This window comes from Pocillopora damicornis, chromosome 2 (genome assembly GCF_964200805.1).
Source record: "Pocillopora damicornis chromosome 2, jaPocDami1.2, whole genome shotgun sequence".
NCBI lineage: Eukaryota > Metazoa > Cnidaria > Anthozoa > Scleractinia > Pocilloporidae > Pocillopora > Pocillopora damicornis.
The window spans coordinates 36,460,730-36,474,532 of record NC_142671.1 but is presented as its reverse complement, the minus strand read 5'-3'; the positions used below and the strand labels follow the sequence as shown (position 1 = coordinate 36,474,532).

The window sequence follows — 13,803 nt, the reverse complement described above, 5'->3', positions numbered from 1 at the left end:
ATTTTGTCTCGAATTTGTGCTCTGCGGTCAAGGAATGCTGAAAACATTTTAGAGACAAATGCTAATCCGGTTCAAGTTTACAAGACAATGTTGTTTACACATGAATGTCAACAACTCTGACGCAAATGTAAGTCTGCAAGTGAAGCCAAAAGCATGAGTTTATCATGCACAGAATGTTGTAGATTGGTTTGGTCTTCAATGCTAAATGAAGTACTAGAATTGGAAATGGATGGCTCTTGAGAAAGACGATTTTAGAAGGTTTTCAATGATCTGGGAATTTCGTATTACAGGAAATTGGGTCGCGGCGCGCGTTGCATCACGGTTGGAAATAGGCCTTTTAGGATTTCCCTTTCGCTCAGACAAATGTCATTGTTTTCATGTGACGTAATCGGAAAGCCAAAGGAAATACATCTGCGAATCAATCATAGTTTGAAAGCGTCACCATCACGCAAAGCTAAAGAAGGGTGAAACATGGCCCTCTTTGCTTTGGTAGCACTTGCTTTGACCTTACTTGCCTTTAGTGAGATCAGTGCAACCTCGAATACTGCCCTAGAATCTTCAGACGGCGCCTATAAACTGCAATGGAGATACAATAACAGCCAGTTGATTTTCACTCTCACTTGTGAAACAACCGGTTATTGCGCGGTGGCGTTTAGTGAAACAGCCGATGGCAAAAACATGGTTAGATATGATATAGCCGTGACAGGATATGCCTCTGGTGTAGGATACGTAGATGTGAGTCAATATGCAATATTTTCCCAATCAATTCGTTCTTTTGTTAATTTTGTTTAACTCATGAATGTTTGCGAATATTTTGCCAAAACGCTTTGGCAAGCATTGAAATCACGCGCGAATAGGGAAATAATTCTTTCAGCCCATATTGAAATCAAATGAAAACCGTATATAAAAAAACCCACATTAAGTCTTCCTTAGACTTCAGTCGTGTTCCGAGCGATTTAATTAAATGTTCTGAATCTTTGTCAGTTAATTGATAGTCCTCAGGGGGTTGTGGTTAAAGGTGTTCTCAGCTCTCCACCTGGTCTTTATTTGGCTTAGTGCATTCTCCGGAAAATCTTCCGTTAAGTTAGGTTCAATATAATAAAAAGAAAGTGAAAAAACTGTAAACTCTGAAAAATGTACTGTTAAGTTCAGCTAGCTGGTTTGTCACTCCTTAAGTCGCACAAAAAACGTTTCTTTGTTAAATTATGAGAAGCGAATATATTAGTCTCTACTCCTTTGTTATTCTGATATTATTTTAATTAATTCAAGACGCCCACGATGCAGTTGATCCCAATAATATGCAGATTGCTTGCATGGCTAGACAAGTCACCTATATTTAAAAATCAGACTAGCTGTATTGTCGAGTTCTATGTTGCTTTAAAATTGAGCTTTGCCTCGTGAAATCCGAAGGAATTTTGTACGAATTCTCGTGGTGAACTAATATCCTGTTATCTTCCTTTGATCCACTCTCGTGACGAAGTGATGACATATTTTTCCAAATGTGAGGATGGAATGTTTCTAGTCTGGTTATTTCACTGTTGTTCATATGACTCATATGAATTGAATTTGCCGTGGGCAATGTTGACTTAAAATATTCCTAGTCGTAAAATTAGGTTTGTTTGGTAAACTAGTTCCTCGTTACTCATTGGATCTTAATTTTCTGGGAAATGAGCCGACTCGCTACCCTTTCAACCAATCTGATGCGAAACCAAAACCAATCACGACTCAAGCACTCATTTTTTCCTGCGCTTTAGCTGACTAGATATGATTTATTTGAGTTATCATTACCCTTCTTGTATCTTTTTCTTTCTTCTGATTGGCTGTCGTGGGTACGTTAAGTTTGGTTTTACAATACTCAATCGACAAGATCTCTAATAAATAGAGATTTAAGGTGAAGTTTTCAGTGGAAGCATTTTTTAAACAATGCGTTGTGGCAAATCTGAAGTGGTTGGACTTTGTTTTGACAGGATTACTGGAGCCAAGGGCCGGGACTGCCGACGAAAGATGTAGCACAAGATTACAAACTCATATCAGCCTCCGAGGCTGGTGGGAAAACCACCGTGGAGTTTTGCAGGGATGCTGAGACGGGAGATGTCAAAGATGTCCAATTTAATGTATTTATGACGATATTTAGTTGCGCGAAGATGACAAAAGTGCTCTAAATTCACCTTTTCTAGTTTTTATTTAAGTCGATTTGATATTATTTTGTGTCAGAAGGCCGAATTCTTCGTAGCTCGAAAAGGATTGGTAAGGTTGAATTGCCACATGATTAAGATGAGCACTTTAAGTTTTAGCCATACCAATAGGTTAGGCATAACAGTTCTTGTCGGGTCTGCTGAAATTTCCAGGCGTTGACACGACAGGATTTGCTTTCCGAATGTTTTTCTCTCTTTTTTGAAGTTTTTTTGCGACTGAGAAATGAAGGAAAGAAAGAAAATTTAGAGATCATTTACGATATATCGACACTGAACATATACAGATATTTGTCGTTTGAAAGAGATATCATGCCTAAAAAGCTTTTGTAGGGAGGGGGGTAGGGAGGGCGGAAGTTTTTCAGGGGGGATGGGGCCGGTGTATCTCAGATCCCTCTCCCCTGTGCAAAGAATACTCAGCAGAAAATATGGAAGAAAGATGTTCTTATAGAACCTGTCTGACATGACAGACCATCATGACTGCCCTCGACAAATTAAAACCTAGCCTAAGATATCTCAATCAATCATATTTTTGCCAAATCTTTTGATAAAATACTTTTGTTTTTCCTTTGTGCAGAATACTACTGAAGTTAAAGTAATATTCGCCTCGAAGGCCAACAGTGATGCAAACAATAATCGCTTGTCAAAACACGATAAGACCAAAATATTGGATGGGAAGTATAACTTGATTTCTTTAGCGATGGAACCTCCGCCGTTGCCATCAACAACAACCATACAACCATCGGTAACAACGATGCCGACAAAAGAATCGGTGGCTCCCACGACTCCAATGGCTCCTCCAAAATATGCAAGTGTCATGTCTCCTGATGGCTCATTCAAACTCGAATGGACCTACAGTAACAGCAAGCTGATGTTCAAGATGACTTGCAAGACAACCGGTTGGTGTGCTGTAGGATTTACCACAACACCTGATGGAAGAGGCATGAAAAACTACGATATAGCGGTGGCTGGGTTTGCCTCCAATGCCGGATATATCGGGGTTGGTATTAAGGAAGCCTGGATGAATGAACGAATTGATTGACGGACTGAGTGACAAGCTGATTGGTTGGTTAATTTACTGACTGGCGTGGCTAACTGACCAACCTACCGATGGACCAACCGACTGATTGACTGGCTGGCTGACTGGCTGACTGGCTGACTGGCTGACTAGCTGACTGGCTGACTGGCTGACTGGCTGACTGGCTGACTGGCTGACTGGCTGACTGGCTGACTGGCTGACTGACTGACTGACTCAATGGCTGACTGGCTTATTGACTGACGGGCGGACTGACTGACAGAGTGACTTACTGACTGACCGAATGGCTGACTAACTGACTCAAGGAAAATTGACCGAGAGATTGACTCCATGAATGACTCATTGAGCTAATGACTCGCTGACGTATTGCTAATGAAAGAGCGACAAAATAAGGAATAACAACATGCAAATGAACTTTTATTTTAAAGAAAAACCTAAGTAGGGCACGCTAACTTTTAACAAAATCTACAAATATGCAATTTGAAAATAATAGCTTTGGTCTTAATTTTTCCAACAGGATTACTGGAGCACGTCCTTATCAAAACCACCCAAAGACCCGAAACAAAGCTTCTTCCTCACAAAGGCGAGCGAAAAGGACGGGAGAACCATGGTGGAGTTCTACAGGGATGCTGAAACAGAAGACACCGCTAATGATGTGCAGTTTCAGGTAAGATTCTTTGCCAGACAATGCAGGCTCTAAAATTCGTCCTTTCGTTCCCTCGTCCCCTCCTCCCCTCGCCCCCTCGTCCCCTCCTCCCCTCGCCCCTTCGCCCCCTCCTCCCCTCCTCCCCTCGCCCCCTCCTCCCCTCGCCCCCTCCTCCCCTCGCCCCCTCGCCCCCTCGCCCCCTCGCCCCCTCGTCCCCTCGTCCCCTCGTCCCCTCGTCCCCTCGTCCCCTCGTCCCCTCGTCCCCTGGTCCCCTGGTCCCCTGGTCCCCTGGTCCCCTGGTCCCCTGGTCCCCTGGTCCCCTGGTCCCCTGGTCCCCTGGTCCCCTGGTCCCCTGGTCCCCTGGTCCCCTGGTCCCCTGGTCCCCTGGTCCCCTGGTCCCCTGGTCCCCTGGTCCCCTGGTCCCCTGGTCCCCTGGTCCCCTGGTCCCCTGGTCCCCTCGTCCCCTCGTCCCCTCGTCCCCTCGTCCCCTCGTCCCCTCGTCCCCTCGTTCCTTCGTTCCTTCGTTCCTTCGTTCCTTCGTCTGTTCGTTTGCATTAATCACCTACATGTTTTTTCTGTCAATCATTATCAGAGCGATACCGAAGTAACAATTGTGTGGGCTTCCCGCGGAACGGATGCAAACGTTGACCTGTCAAAACACACAGTTGCCGGAGTATTAAGTGGCAAACATAACTTGATAAAGGAAGCGATGGCAGCAAAGACTGAAACTTCACCCACAAAACCGAACGCCAGTCATGAAATTTTCCCGTCTATTGCTATTTTCCTGGCCGGCATGAGTGCCTATTTTCTTGCATCTTAACCTCCATGATAATCTTTAAACATAAAACATAAACATAAAATTATTTCATAATAATCTTGAAACCAAGGGGTAACTTTTTAACAAGTTTCGATAGTAAACCTGCACTGCATTAGTTTTACCTTAGTGCTTTCCCAGTGCAATCGGTCTGTAAAACTCACAAAAACTTCTAAAACATCGCGATGTAGTCACTGCCTTTTCTTTCACTTGCGGGTTTCAAAATTTGCCTAACATGCTTTTTTTATATGTTTTTTTGTTCACGTTGTGATTACTTTGGCTTTTGTTGTGTGACTCTATGTGCCTCGTTCGCGTCAGCTGAGTGGGAAAAGTTAGAGGTTGCTACGCATATTTATTTTTCTTGCCGAAGAAAAACGGGAACAGTTTTATAGCATAAAAAATAAACCTAAATACTCGAAAATAATGATTTTTAAAACAACGTAATCACATGCTAAATAAAAGTGTTTTCAAAATCACTCAAATGCATGAAAATATTATTTTACTGAGGAGTAGGGATGGAATCAATGAATGGGTAACTTAGAAACTGTTGAGGAAAATTGTCAGAAGGCTGAGGGTTAACCAGGTGGAAGAACAAAACCCTGGTGACTTCATGGTACAGTACTTGTTCAATCAGCCCTTTAAGAGAGTGTCTCTGTAAGAGCGGTCCGGTCGATTTTCCTTGAGACACGGATTTCGCTCGTTTCTCGTGTGTTGTAAGACATTCATGTACCTATACTAAAACCACAATCAGTTTGATCGGATCTCTTTATTTTTCAGAGTTTTACGGAAATTAAATTTCACTCGAGCGAAGGCTTGTTGTGACACTTTTCAAGACTTTAATTTTATACAACTTTAGAGGACAATTTACAAAAAACTACGTAACTCAGCAAAAAACAAATACCACAGCCAAGTATATTAACTCTATCTTATCTATCGAGGCGACTTTCGTAAACATCACGTATCAATCAAGGAAACAGGAAGACTTGAATGACACCTTATCGGTTCGCCTAAATCAAACACGCCAAAACCGATCAAATTCAAGGTACATTTTTGAAAAAGTGAGGCGTTCTTAACTGATCCAACTAACATAGCTAGGAAGTAGGTGCCATAGAAAAGATAACTACAGAAAAAAACTTTGCGGCCCGACCTTTACGAGAACTTTATAACTCCGTGAACTTACCTAATTTTCGGCAATCTCTAAGTTTGGCCGCCATTTTGAGGGACTTGTCAACATGAAGCGTAACCGATAAAAATAGGGCAGGTTAATCTAAAACCGTCAGAAATACATACGAAAGCAATTCAAATGAACTTTTCTTTCAATTCAAGCGGCAAAATTTGAAATTGTTCGTTAAACTTACAATCCTCATGCGACCATTTCTTTCAACAATTCAAACACTACAACTTTCTGAATTCCCCTCGTCGATTCCACCGCAAGAAATAACCTGTGCCACCCAAGCTTCGACTCGAATATGAAGTACGAATCAAGTAACATAACTGCTTCATCTTCGCGGCAATATCAAGCTGGTATTTTGATTTTCCGATCGACAAGAACGGTGATCAGGAATAGATCGGTTTGTTTACCTCGTAAACGTGACCGCTGACCAGCCGCTAAGTGAAAACAGCATAGCGCGGGGTGGGTGGTTGGCGGGCTTATCGTCATAAGATATTCGAATGCATGCTCAAAAAGCATTAGGACTATCAGTCTAAACAGTGAAGGCATGCTTCGAGGTGCAGACAATTTTTATTTTATTCTCATAACTTTCTCCTTTAAATTAGAACTGGTATTAATTAATAGAGTTATCAATATATTTTTAACCGGGCACCCATATAACCTTTTTGCTTGTCATCAGTGGTATAAAATAAACTGTCTTTTCCACCAGAACCTTTTATTTATGCCCCATTGCACGGACTGAACACTATACTTAGAATGTTTGCTCTAAGTAATTTTTTCTGTTCCCAAGAATGTATGCAAAGTGATAGAGATTTGATTCATTCCGCTGACACGTTCTTTAAAGTTATGGCGCGTGCAGGTTTTTTCTATCAAAAGTCGCGCGTGCAACACACCGGAATTGAAAATTCGTCGTAAAATCGCACGAACCTTAGAATGAGTTTAGGCAACTTTGACTTCTGGCGAGATTAAGAGGATGGTTCAAAGGACCCCTTGAGATTTTTTTCAGGACTATAACTGAGAATTGTTAATAACCATGATAATCGTCATCATTAGCGGACGGTGCTTTTTGCTCATTGTTGTCATCATTATCGTTATCACGCCGGAAGAAGTATGAAGCCGGCATGTCGCCTTACCTAGCTACACAGAAAATTGTTCTCTCTTTTGCTCCCCTTGGATCCTGGAAACTGTTACTATTAAGACGATCAACGAGAAAGCCTTTATAATTATTGAAACTTTTGATTAACAGAATGTAGGAAAAAATCGGTGGGGAGAGTTTTTCACGTATCTTATAATCTGAACGATAGTTTTAAATAAAACAAATAACAATTCATTCAATTTACCTTAGTTGTCTCGTGTTTAAAATTGGCGTTTCTGGGGACCGTAGATTCTTCTCTAATTCTTCTTGTCTCAGCCAAGACTCACTATCATCAACTTTTTTCTTGTGCTTCTTACGGCATGGGACACAGTGAGCTGAGGTAAGCGATTGCAAATTTCTCAGTTAAAGTAAAGCCTAGTAGCATCCATCAGGAATTAAAAACCGACATGCACTGTTTACTTTTATTATTCTTAATGTAATAAGGGGTGTTTTAGTCTGCAAATTTAATCATATCGGTTAATGAGAATCATACAAACTGAGGAAAACTGACCGCCGCATGAGTAAGTAGATTGCGTTGTCAGGTGATTTGATCTTCTACAAAAACATTATTGATTATCAACCGAGCAACTTTGTACATATTTCCATCTGTGATGAAAAGCACTTACACATAGATCTACTTTTTTTCAACGTGATGTGTACTTAAGTACCCTTCATCTAATAAAGAATTTCTTCTCTTTTCGAGCAGATATGTCACGTGACAAAAATAGAAAACAGAAAATGTTACTGAAGACCACCTGATTCAACTGGAATAATAACTCCAAACAGCTTTTGAACGTCCTGAGATATATGCAAGATAATTACATCTCTGCCTTGGATACGCTTCCTGACACCATCATGATCAGGGCACTGACGTGTTACCTTTGCACTTCTCCAAAACTTCCCCAGAGTGTAGCGATGCCTATAACAAATCCACGTTTTTTTGTTTATCCTCCTGAGCGAGGTGAAATAGGCCAATCCTTGCCAAGATTAGCTCATTTTCACTTAAAAACCTCTTTAGACAGGTGGCAGCTTATCAAATGATGTTTTACTTCGTCATTGTATTCAGACAGTCGTACCAAACCACTTAAGCCACACGATGAACCAAAGTTTTTTCCATCTTTGCTATTCAAAAAGCAGTCCTGAGACATAATAAACGTCTCGCTTGTGAACGACTTCTTCCTGTACTTGTAATTGTTTCCAACGCGATACAAGTTCGGGACATCTAAAGGAACTCATTATAACTTTGTATATTCGATACGATTTCAATTTCCGCGTCAAAGGAGAAGCCTACTGTAATTCGTGAGTGGTCAGTGGTTACGCTAGTGAGGTAAAGAATAGGTTTGTGACTTTCTCATTCAATTGAAAGACTCGCGTCACTCTTATAAAATGGTTGAACGGAATACAGACTTCGAGTAGTCTCTTATTTTTCCTAAAGATAGTGAGGTCACGCGTATCCTGTGAGCATGGTGAATCCGCGAGACGCGAGACTCGTATCTCGCGTCTTCGCCGCTCCACGCTCTCAGAGTTGGGCAAAGACAAGACACGTTATTTCCGGTGCGATACAAGAGGTTCAATGGTTATCTCGATTATCTAAACACATTTATTTGCGTGGTAAAGATTTGTTTTTAAATCTATGAACTGATGCTAGTCCTATTTGGAACGAAGTGTATTTGAAATAAAAAAGAATACTAAGTAAAACAAAAGTTGTCTGCAACACGAAGTATGCCTTCGAATTAAGACTCAGAATCCTAATGTTTATCGAATGTTCCCAAAAACCTTCTGATAATCTGCCCGCACCCACCCCTCACCCCGCCCCTCGCCACTGAACCGTACTGTTTTCACTCAGCAGCTGGTCAGCGGCCACGTTTATGAGATAAACAAACCGATCGATTCTTGATCACCGCTCTTGTCGATCGGAAAATCAAAATACCAGCGTGATATTGCCGCAAAGATGAAGCAGTTATGTTATTTGATTCGTACTTCACATTCGAGTCGAAGCTTGGGTGGCACAGGTTATTTCTTGCGGTGGAATCGACGAGGGGAATTCAGAAAGTTGTAGTGTTTGTATTGTTGGAATAAATGGTCGCATGGGGATGGTAAGTTTAACAAACAATTTCATATTTTGCCGCTTGAATTGAAAGTAAAGTTCATTTGAATTGCTTTCTTATATATTTCTGACGGTTTTAGATTAACCTGCCCTATTTTTATCGGTTACGCTTCATGTTGACAAGTCCCTCAAAATGGCGGCCAAACTTGGAGATTGCCGAAAATTAGGTAAGTTCACGGAGTTATAAAGTTCTCGTAAAGGTCGGGCCGCAAAGTTTTTTTCTGTAGTTATCTTTTCTATGGCACCTACTTCCTAGCTATGTTAGTTGGATCAGTTAAGAACGCCTCACTTTTTCAAAAATGTACCTTGAATTTGATCGGTTTTGGCGTGTTTGATTTAGGCGAACCGATAAGGTGTCATTCAAGTCTTCCTGTTTCCTTGATTGACACGTGATGTTTACGAAAGTCGCCTCGATAGGTAAGATAGAGTTAATATACATGGCTGTGGTATTTGTTTTTTGCTGAGTTCCGTAGTTTTTTGTAAATTGTCCTCCAAAGTTGTATGAAATTAAAGTCTTGAAAAGTGTCACAACAAGCCTTCGCTCGAGTGAAATTTAATTTCCGTAAAACTCTGAAAAATAAAGAGATCCGATCAAACTGATTGTGGTTTTAGTATAGGTACATGAATGTCTTACAACACACGAGAAACGAGCGAAATCCGTGTCTCAAGCAAAATCGACCGGACCGCTCTTACAGAGACACTCTCTTAAACCCTAACATCAGTACCCATATTCTCTATACTGTTCTCTATACATTTCCTAAAGTGCTGACAAGGAGAATTTGCTTAACAATCAAGAGCTTCTTTAGTTTTTGATTATTTACTTTATTCTTGTTACCTAAACATTTGACTCAAGGATGATATTCTTATGAGAAATTGGATGCTAATCACTCAGGGGGAAAACGTTGAGCTCTGCTAGTGTAAACCATTAGGCTCAAGGGCTCACTCAACTTGAAAAGTAACCTTCCAACTTGTGTCTTTAAAAATCTATGGAATATCATTTCAACCCTAATCAACAAAGAATTGAATTCATTATGTTTGTCCATCACCAAAGAAAACACTACCTGCTGTTTCTAGTTCTCTGTCTAATCTATCAAATCTGTTCAATTGATGCATTTAAGCATAATATGAATTTAAAAAAAAAGGTACCTTTATCAGATGCAGTTGCAATAGCACCAACAGTGTCACAACACATGTGATACTTTTCACTACAGCCTGGGTATTTTGAAAACATTGTAGATATAGCTTTCTTCTGTATTTCATCTTTTTCCATTCCACTTAAAGATAGTCCCTGAAAAAAAAAAGGATGTTTATTTAGTGAAACCAAGTGTTAAGTGCAATAGTTTCGAGAAATGCCGGTCATTCACAAACCCATGTGAAAAAATGTTAAGGAAAGAAAAATTAATTCTACACCAATCATCCAATAATGAAATCTAAATGCAACAAATTTTGGAAAATATCCTGCAAAAAGTGGAATTTAAAGAATGAGAGAAAATAAGCTAAAATTTTATAAAGTCAGCTTGATTTGAACAGAGTAGTAGTACTTTAACTCTTCAACTCCCAGACGTGATTCACTTGAAACTTCTCCCTATAATTTTCAAACATTATCCAGCAAACAAGTAATGAGAATACTAAAATGCATCAGGTAGAAGTTAATATCCTGATCTTACACCAAATTCTTTTATTTTTATTTACAAGGAAATGTGTAGCAGCTAGAGGGGTGAATTCACAATTAGATTTTGAGAGTTGAAGGGTTAAAAGCAAGTTTAAAACTATCCACAACTGGTCAGAAACAATTGTTGGGAAAATCACTAAATGCACCTGCTCATCTCAAACACTTTTTTTAGAAAAAAAATTGTTGTCCTTCAGTTAACTTTACTTACTTACCAGAGAAGCTAATGGTTTATTGACATCAATCCCTGCAGATCTTTTTGCTTCAGTTACCATCTCATTTACTCTGTTCAGGCATTCATCCAGACCAATCAACTGTTGGAAATGTTTGATTTTCATGCACAAAATGAAACTAAATTTAAATTCTGTGGCCAAGCAAAAAATTGGGAGTAGAAAAGCAATACTTAGTGGCTCTGCAGCTTGCAACAACAAGTGTATTAGGCTGAATTTAAAATGTCAGTTGGATAAAACAAAATAAGTACTGTAAGTCCATCTCTGAGGACCAATTAATGGATATTTTTCACATCATAAAGGGATTGAACTTAGTTGATGCAATTAAACTTAATTTGACATCTCATTTGTTTCTCTTTTTACTGCTCCCTACTTTTTTTGAAAAAATCATATTTAAAAGCCCAGCATTAATAACATGTACTTCATCTTGCATTATGGAGGCATTACTTTCAAAATTGTCTTCATTTTGTCTTCAAGGTAGGTATCTTTTTATGTTGGCAGTTAACTTTTTAATTCCTTAAAGATGTACACTGTATTGCATTAATTTTGTTTATTAGACCATGGTTACTGGACAAGGCAGTAGACAAACCCACAGGCATCTCTTCAAGTGGTCCTGTGTTCCAAATTTTTGCCACCTGATCATTTTTAATCTTGTAAATGTTATATAATTATATGCACAATCATGAGAGGAAAAAATTGGTATTTACAGTTTGATTATGAGATATCCTACAGGTTTTTACACACCAGGGCTTGGGATTGTTTATCTGGTAGCCACAAGCTTAGTTTTTGCGACAGATGCTTAATCCTTCCTTGGCAAAGCATACATTGCTTTTCAATTCAAACCTTTTAATTGTAATTGCTTATAGCCAGTCTAAAAAGTGACTCAAGGTACTAAAATGAAAAAATTTCGGACCATACCCAATGATTTGTGCCTTGTCCTGAGCTGCGGCCAACAATTTGTCCATCACTTGAAAGTATAATGGCTGTTGAGCCTGTTCCACCACTGCAATCAAGGATGTCAAGTGAAAGAATGTACAGAAATATGTCCAAAGTGATTTATGATAAACTGCTAAATTTTCCTTTCAGATTGTCTTTTACAGTGAGAAAATGATTGCATCAAAGTCACTTTGGTCTTATTCCACCTCCTTTTCAAATCAAATCACCCTGAATGATTAACAATCAGTCCATGAGTGCAAGTTAGATATGGGATGATAAATAACCACCAAGATGCATTGTGCAAGTTGACTATCTCAAATAAAAGTAAATGGAATAATTGTTTCATTAAATTTCATTACATTCTGAATGTTTGGATATTTTCTGAAAAATATACACTTGGCATAATGCATTTCCATAAAGGGTGACTCAGATATATCAGATGATAACAGGAGTTGAGGGAACTAATCAGAACCCTACAGTTGAAAATTAAACAAATAAAACTAAAATTTAACTTTCCAAGCACTGTTCACATCACAAAAACATCTGTAAAGGATTTAAGCACAATTTCTAACACTTAGACGTTGGCCTCAAAGCAAATTACTCCACTTCCTCCACACTTTAATATCAACCAAATGACTTAAAACTATTTGTTTAACATTTTGAACTACCCTGCCAATACAAGTGATCTGTAGCAAGCACTGAGAAGAAGGACTTTCTTACACTTTCCCCATCCCAAACATGTCTTTGATCAGACTCATGCAATTCCAATTTTTATCAATGTGTCCCCTAAGGTTGGCAGGTTTCTTATCAGTGAAAAGAGTTCAGATTTATTCCTTTGCAGAAGCTTAGATTCTTTAGACATGGTTTAAAGGTGCTGACAAGAAAAAAAAATAGGATTTTATTTTTTGAGAAGATGCTTTTAAAAAGTTCATGGGGTGGGGGAGGGGGGGGGGAGGAAGGAGAGAGAGTTGTAGATAAAAATGAATTATCTCCATCCCTCTTTCTTTAGATTATTGTATATATAGATTATTGTACCTTGTCCCCTTCCACAAAATGCCTTTTAAAGCTTCGAATAACAATTTACTTTGCACATGAGTGATCTTCACACCACTACTTAAGCAGTAGTGGGACGCCAGGAAAAATTCAAGCCTGTACGGGATTTGAACCCACGCCCCCTGCGATACCTTTGCAGTGCTCTATCAAGCTGACAAGCCAACTGGGAGCTGGTCATTTTTTCTGGTTTGCGCTTCTGAGAGCTAAGCAGTTCTCAAGGAACATAAAAATTTACTGCCTTGGAACAAACGTGGCCTAAGGGAAATGAATCTAATGTATCCAACCATGCTCCGTTTCCTCTCTTCTAGCAGGCGCCGAAGACTCGTGTACTGATCAGTGTTGCAAAAATTCATTCGATGCCAGCAAGACGCAATTCCAGATATCGGAATTATAGTCAAAAGAGGCTACTTACCCTTCTACACCACCGTAGTACGATCCGCTTTGAACAGATGCCATCTTGGAACTAACCTTGAGGATCATGGGTAGATTTCGTTACGTCACGCAATCCCTAATATCCTACAGAAATCACGCTACAACTACTGGACGTCCTAGAGGGACGAATTTCGTATTTATGGAAATGGAAGGCCGAACCAAAAGATCTAAACATCGATGAACAATTGCTGGAATCGTAGCAAGGGAGAGAAAAGAGGTGTGATTTATTTTGTAAGTACAGAAATAATTAAAATCCTCGGCAACATCCCTGCTGTTGTGATTGATTCGGCAGACATAAAAAAAAAGTAATGTTAGACGAGAAAAGCTGACTGGAGGCTCCAGTCTTAAATTTGATCAATTAAGAAAGTAAAGTTGAGCAAAG

General features: G+C 39.6%; 2 protein-coding genes and 1 long non-coding RNA gene across 3 annotated transcripts; 2 read left to right on the top strand and 1 right to left on the bottom strand.

Moving 5' to 3' along the window:
* The first annotated feature begins 365 nt into the window (after window positions 1–365).
* On the top strand, window positions 366–5,164 carry LOC149051104 (uncharacterized). Its single transcript, XM_089196630.1, has 5 exons — window positions 366–735; window positions 1,968–2,114; window positions 2,770–3,192; window positions 3,746–3,895; window positions 4,467–5,164. Exons 1-5 carry the CDS (start codon window positions 472–474, stop codon window positions 4,692–4,694), a joined length of 1,212 nt encoding a protein of 403 aa, XP_089052756.1. The 5' UTR covers window positions 366–471; the 3' UTR covers window positions 4,695–5,164.
* Window positions 5,165–8,850: 3,686 nt separating this feature from the next.
* LOC149051103 (uncharacterized) lies at window positions 8,851–9,565 on the top strand. Its single transcript, XR_016183712.1, has 3 exons — window positions 8,851–9,090; window positions 9,182–9,268; window positions 9,442–9,565. It is a non-coding gene; the product is annotated as an uncharacterized LOC149051103 (long non-coding RNA).
* Window positions 9,566–10,049: 484 nt separating this feature from the next.
* LOC149051102 (N-acetyl-D-glucosamine kinase-like) lies at window positions 10,050–13,570 on the bottom strand. The gene is made up of 4 exons (XM_089196632.1): window positions 13,402–13,570; window positions 11,919–12,003; window positions 10,986–11,084; window positions 10,050–10,389 (listed from the first exon to the last, which is right to left on the bottom strand). The coding sequence occupies exons 1-4, from the start codon at window positions 13,467–13,469 to the stop codon at window positions 10,192–10,194; spliced, it is 450 nt and encodes a 149-aa protein (XP_089052758.1). The 5' UTR covers window positions 13,470–13,570; the 3' UTR covers window positions 10,050–10,191.
* Window positions 13,571–13,803: the final 233 nt, after the last annotated feature.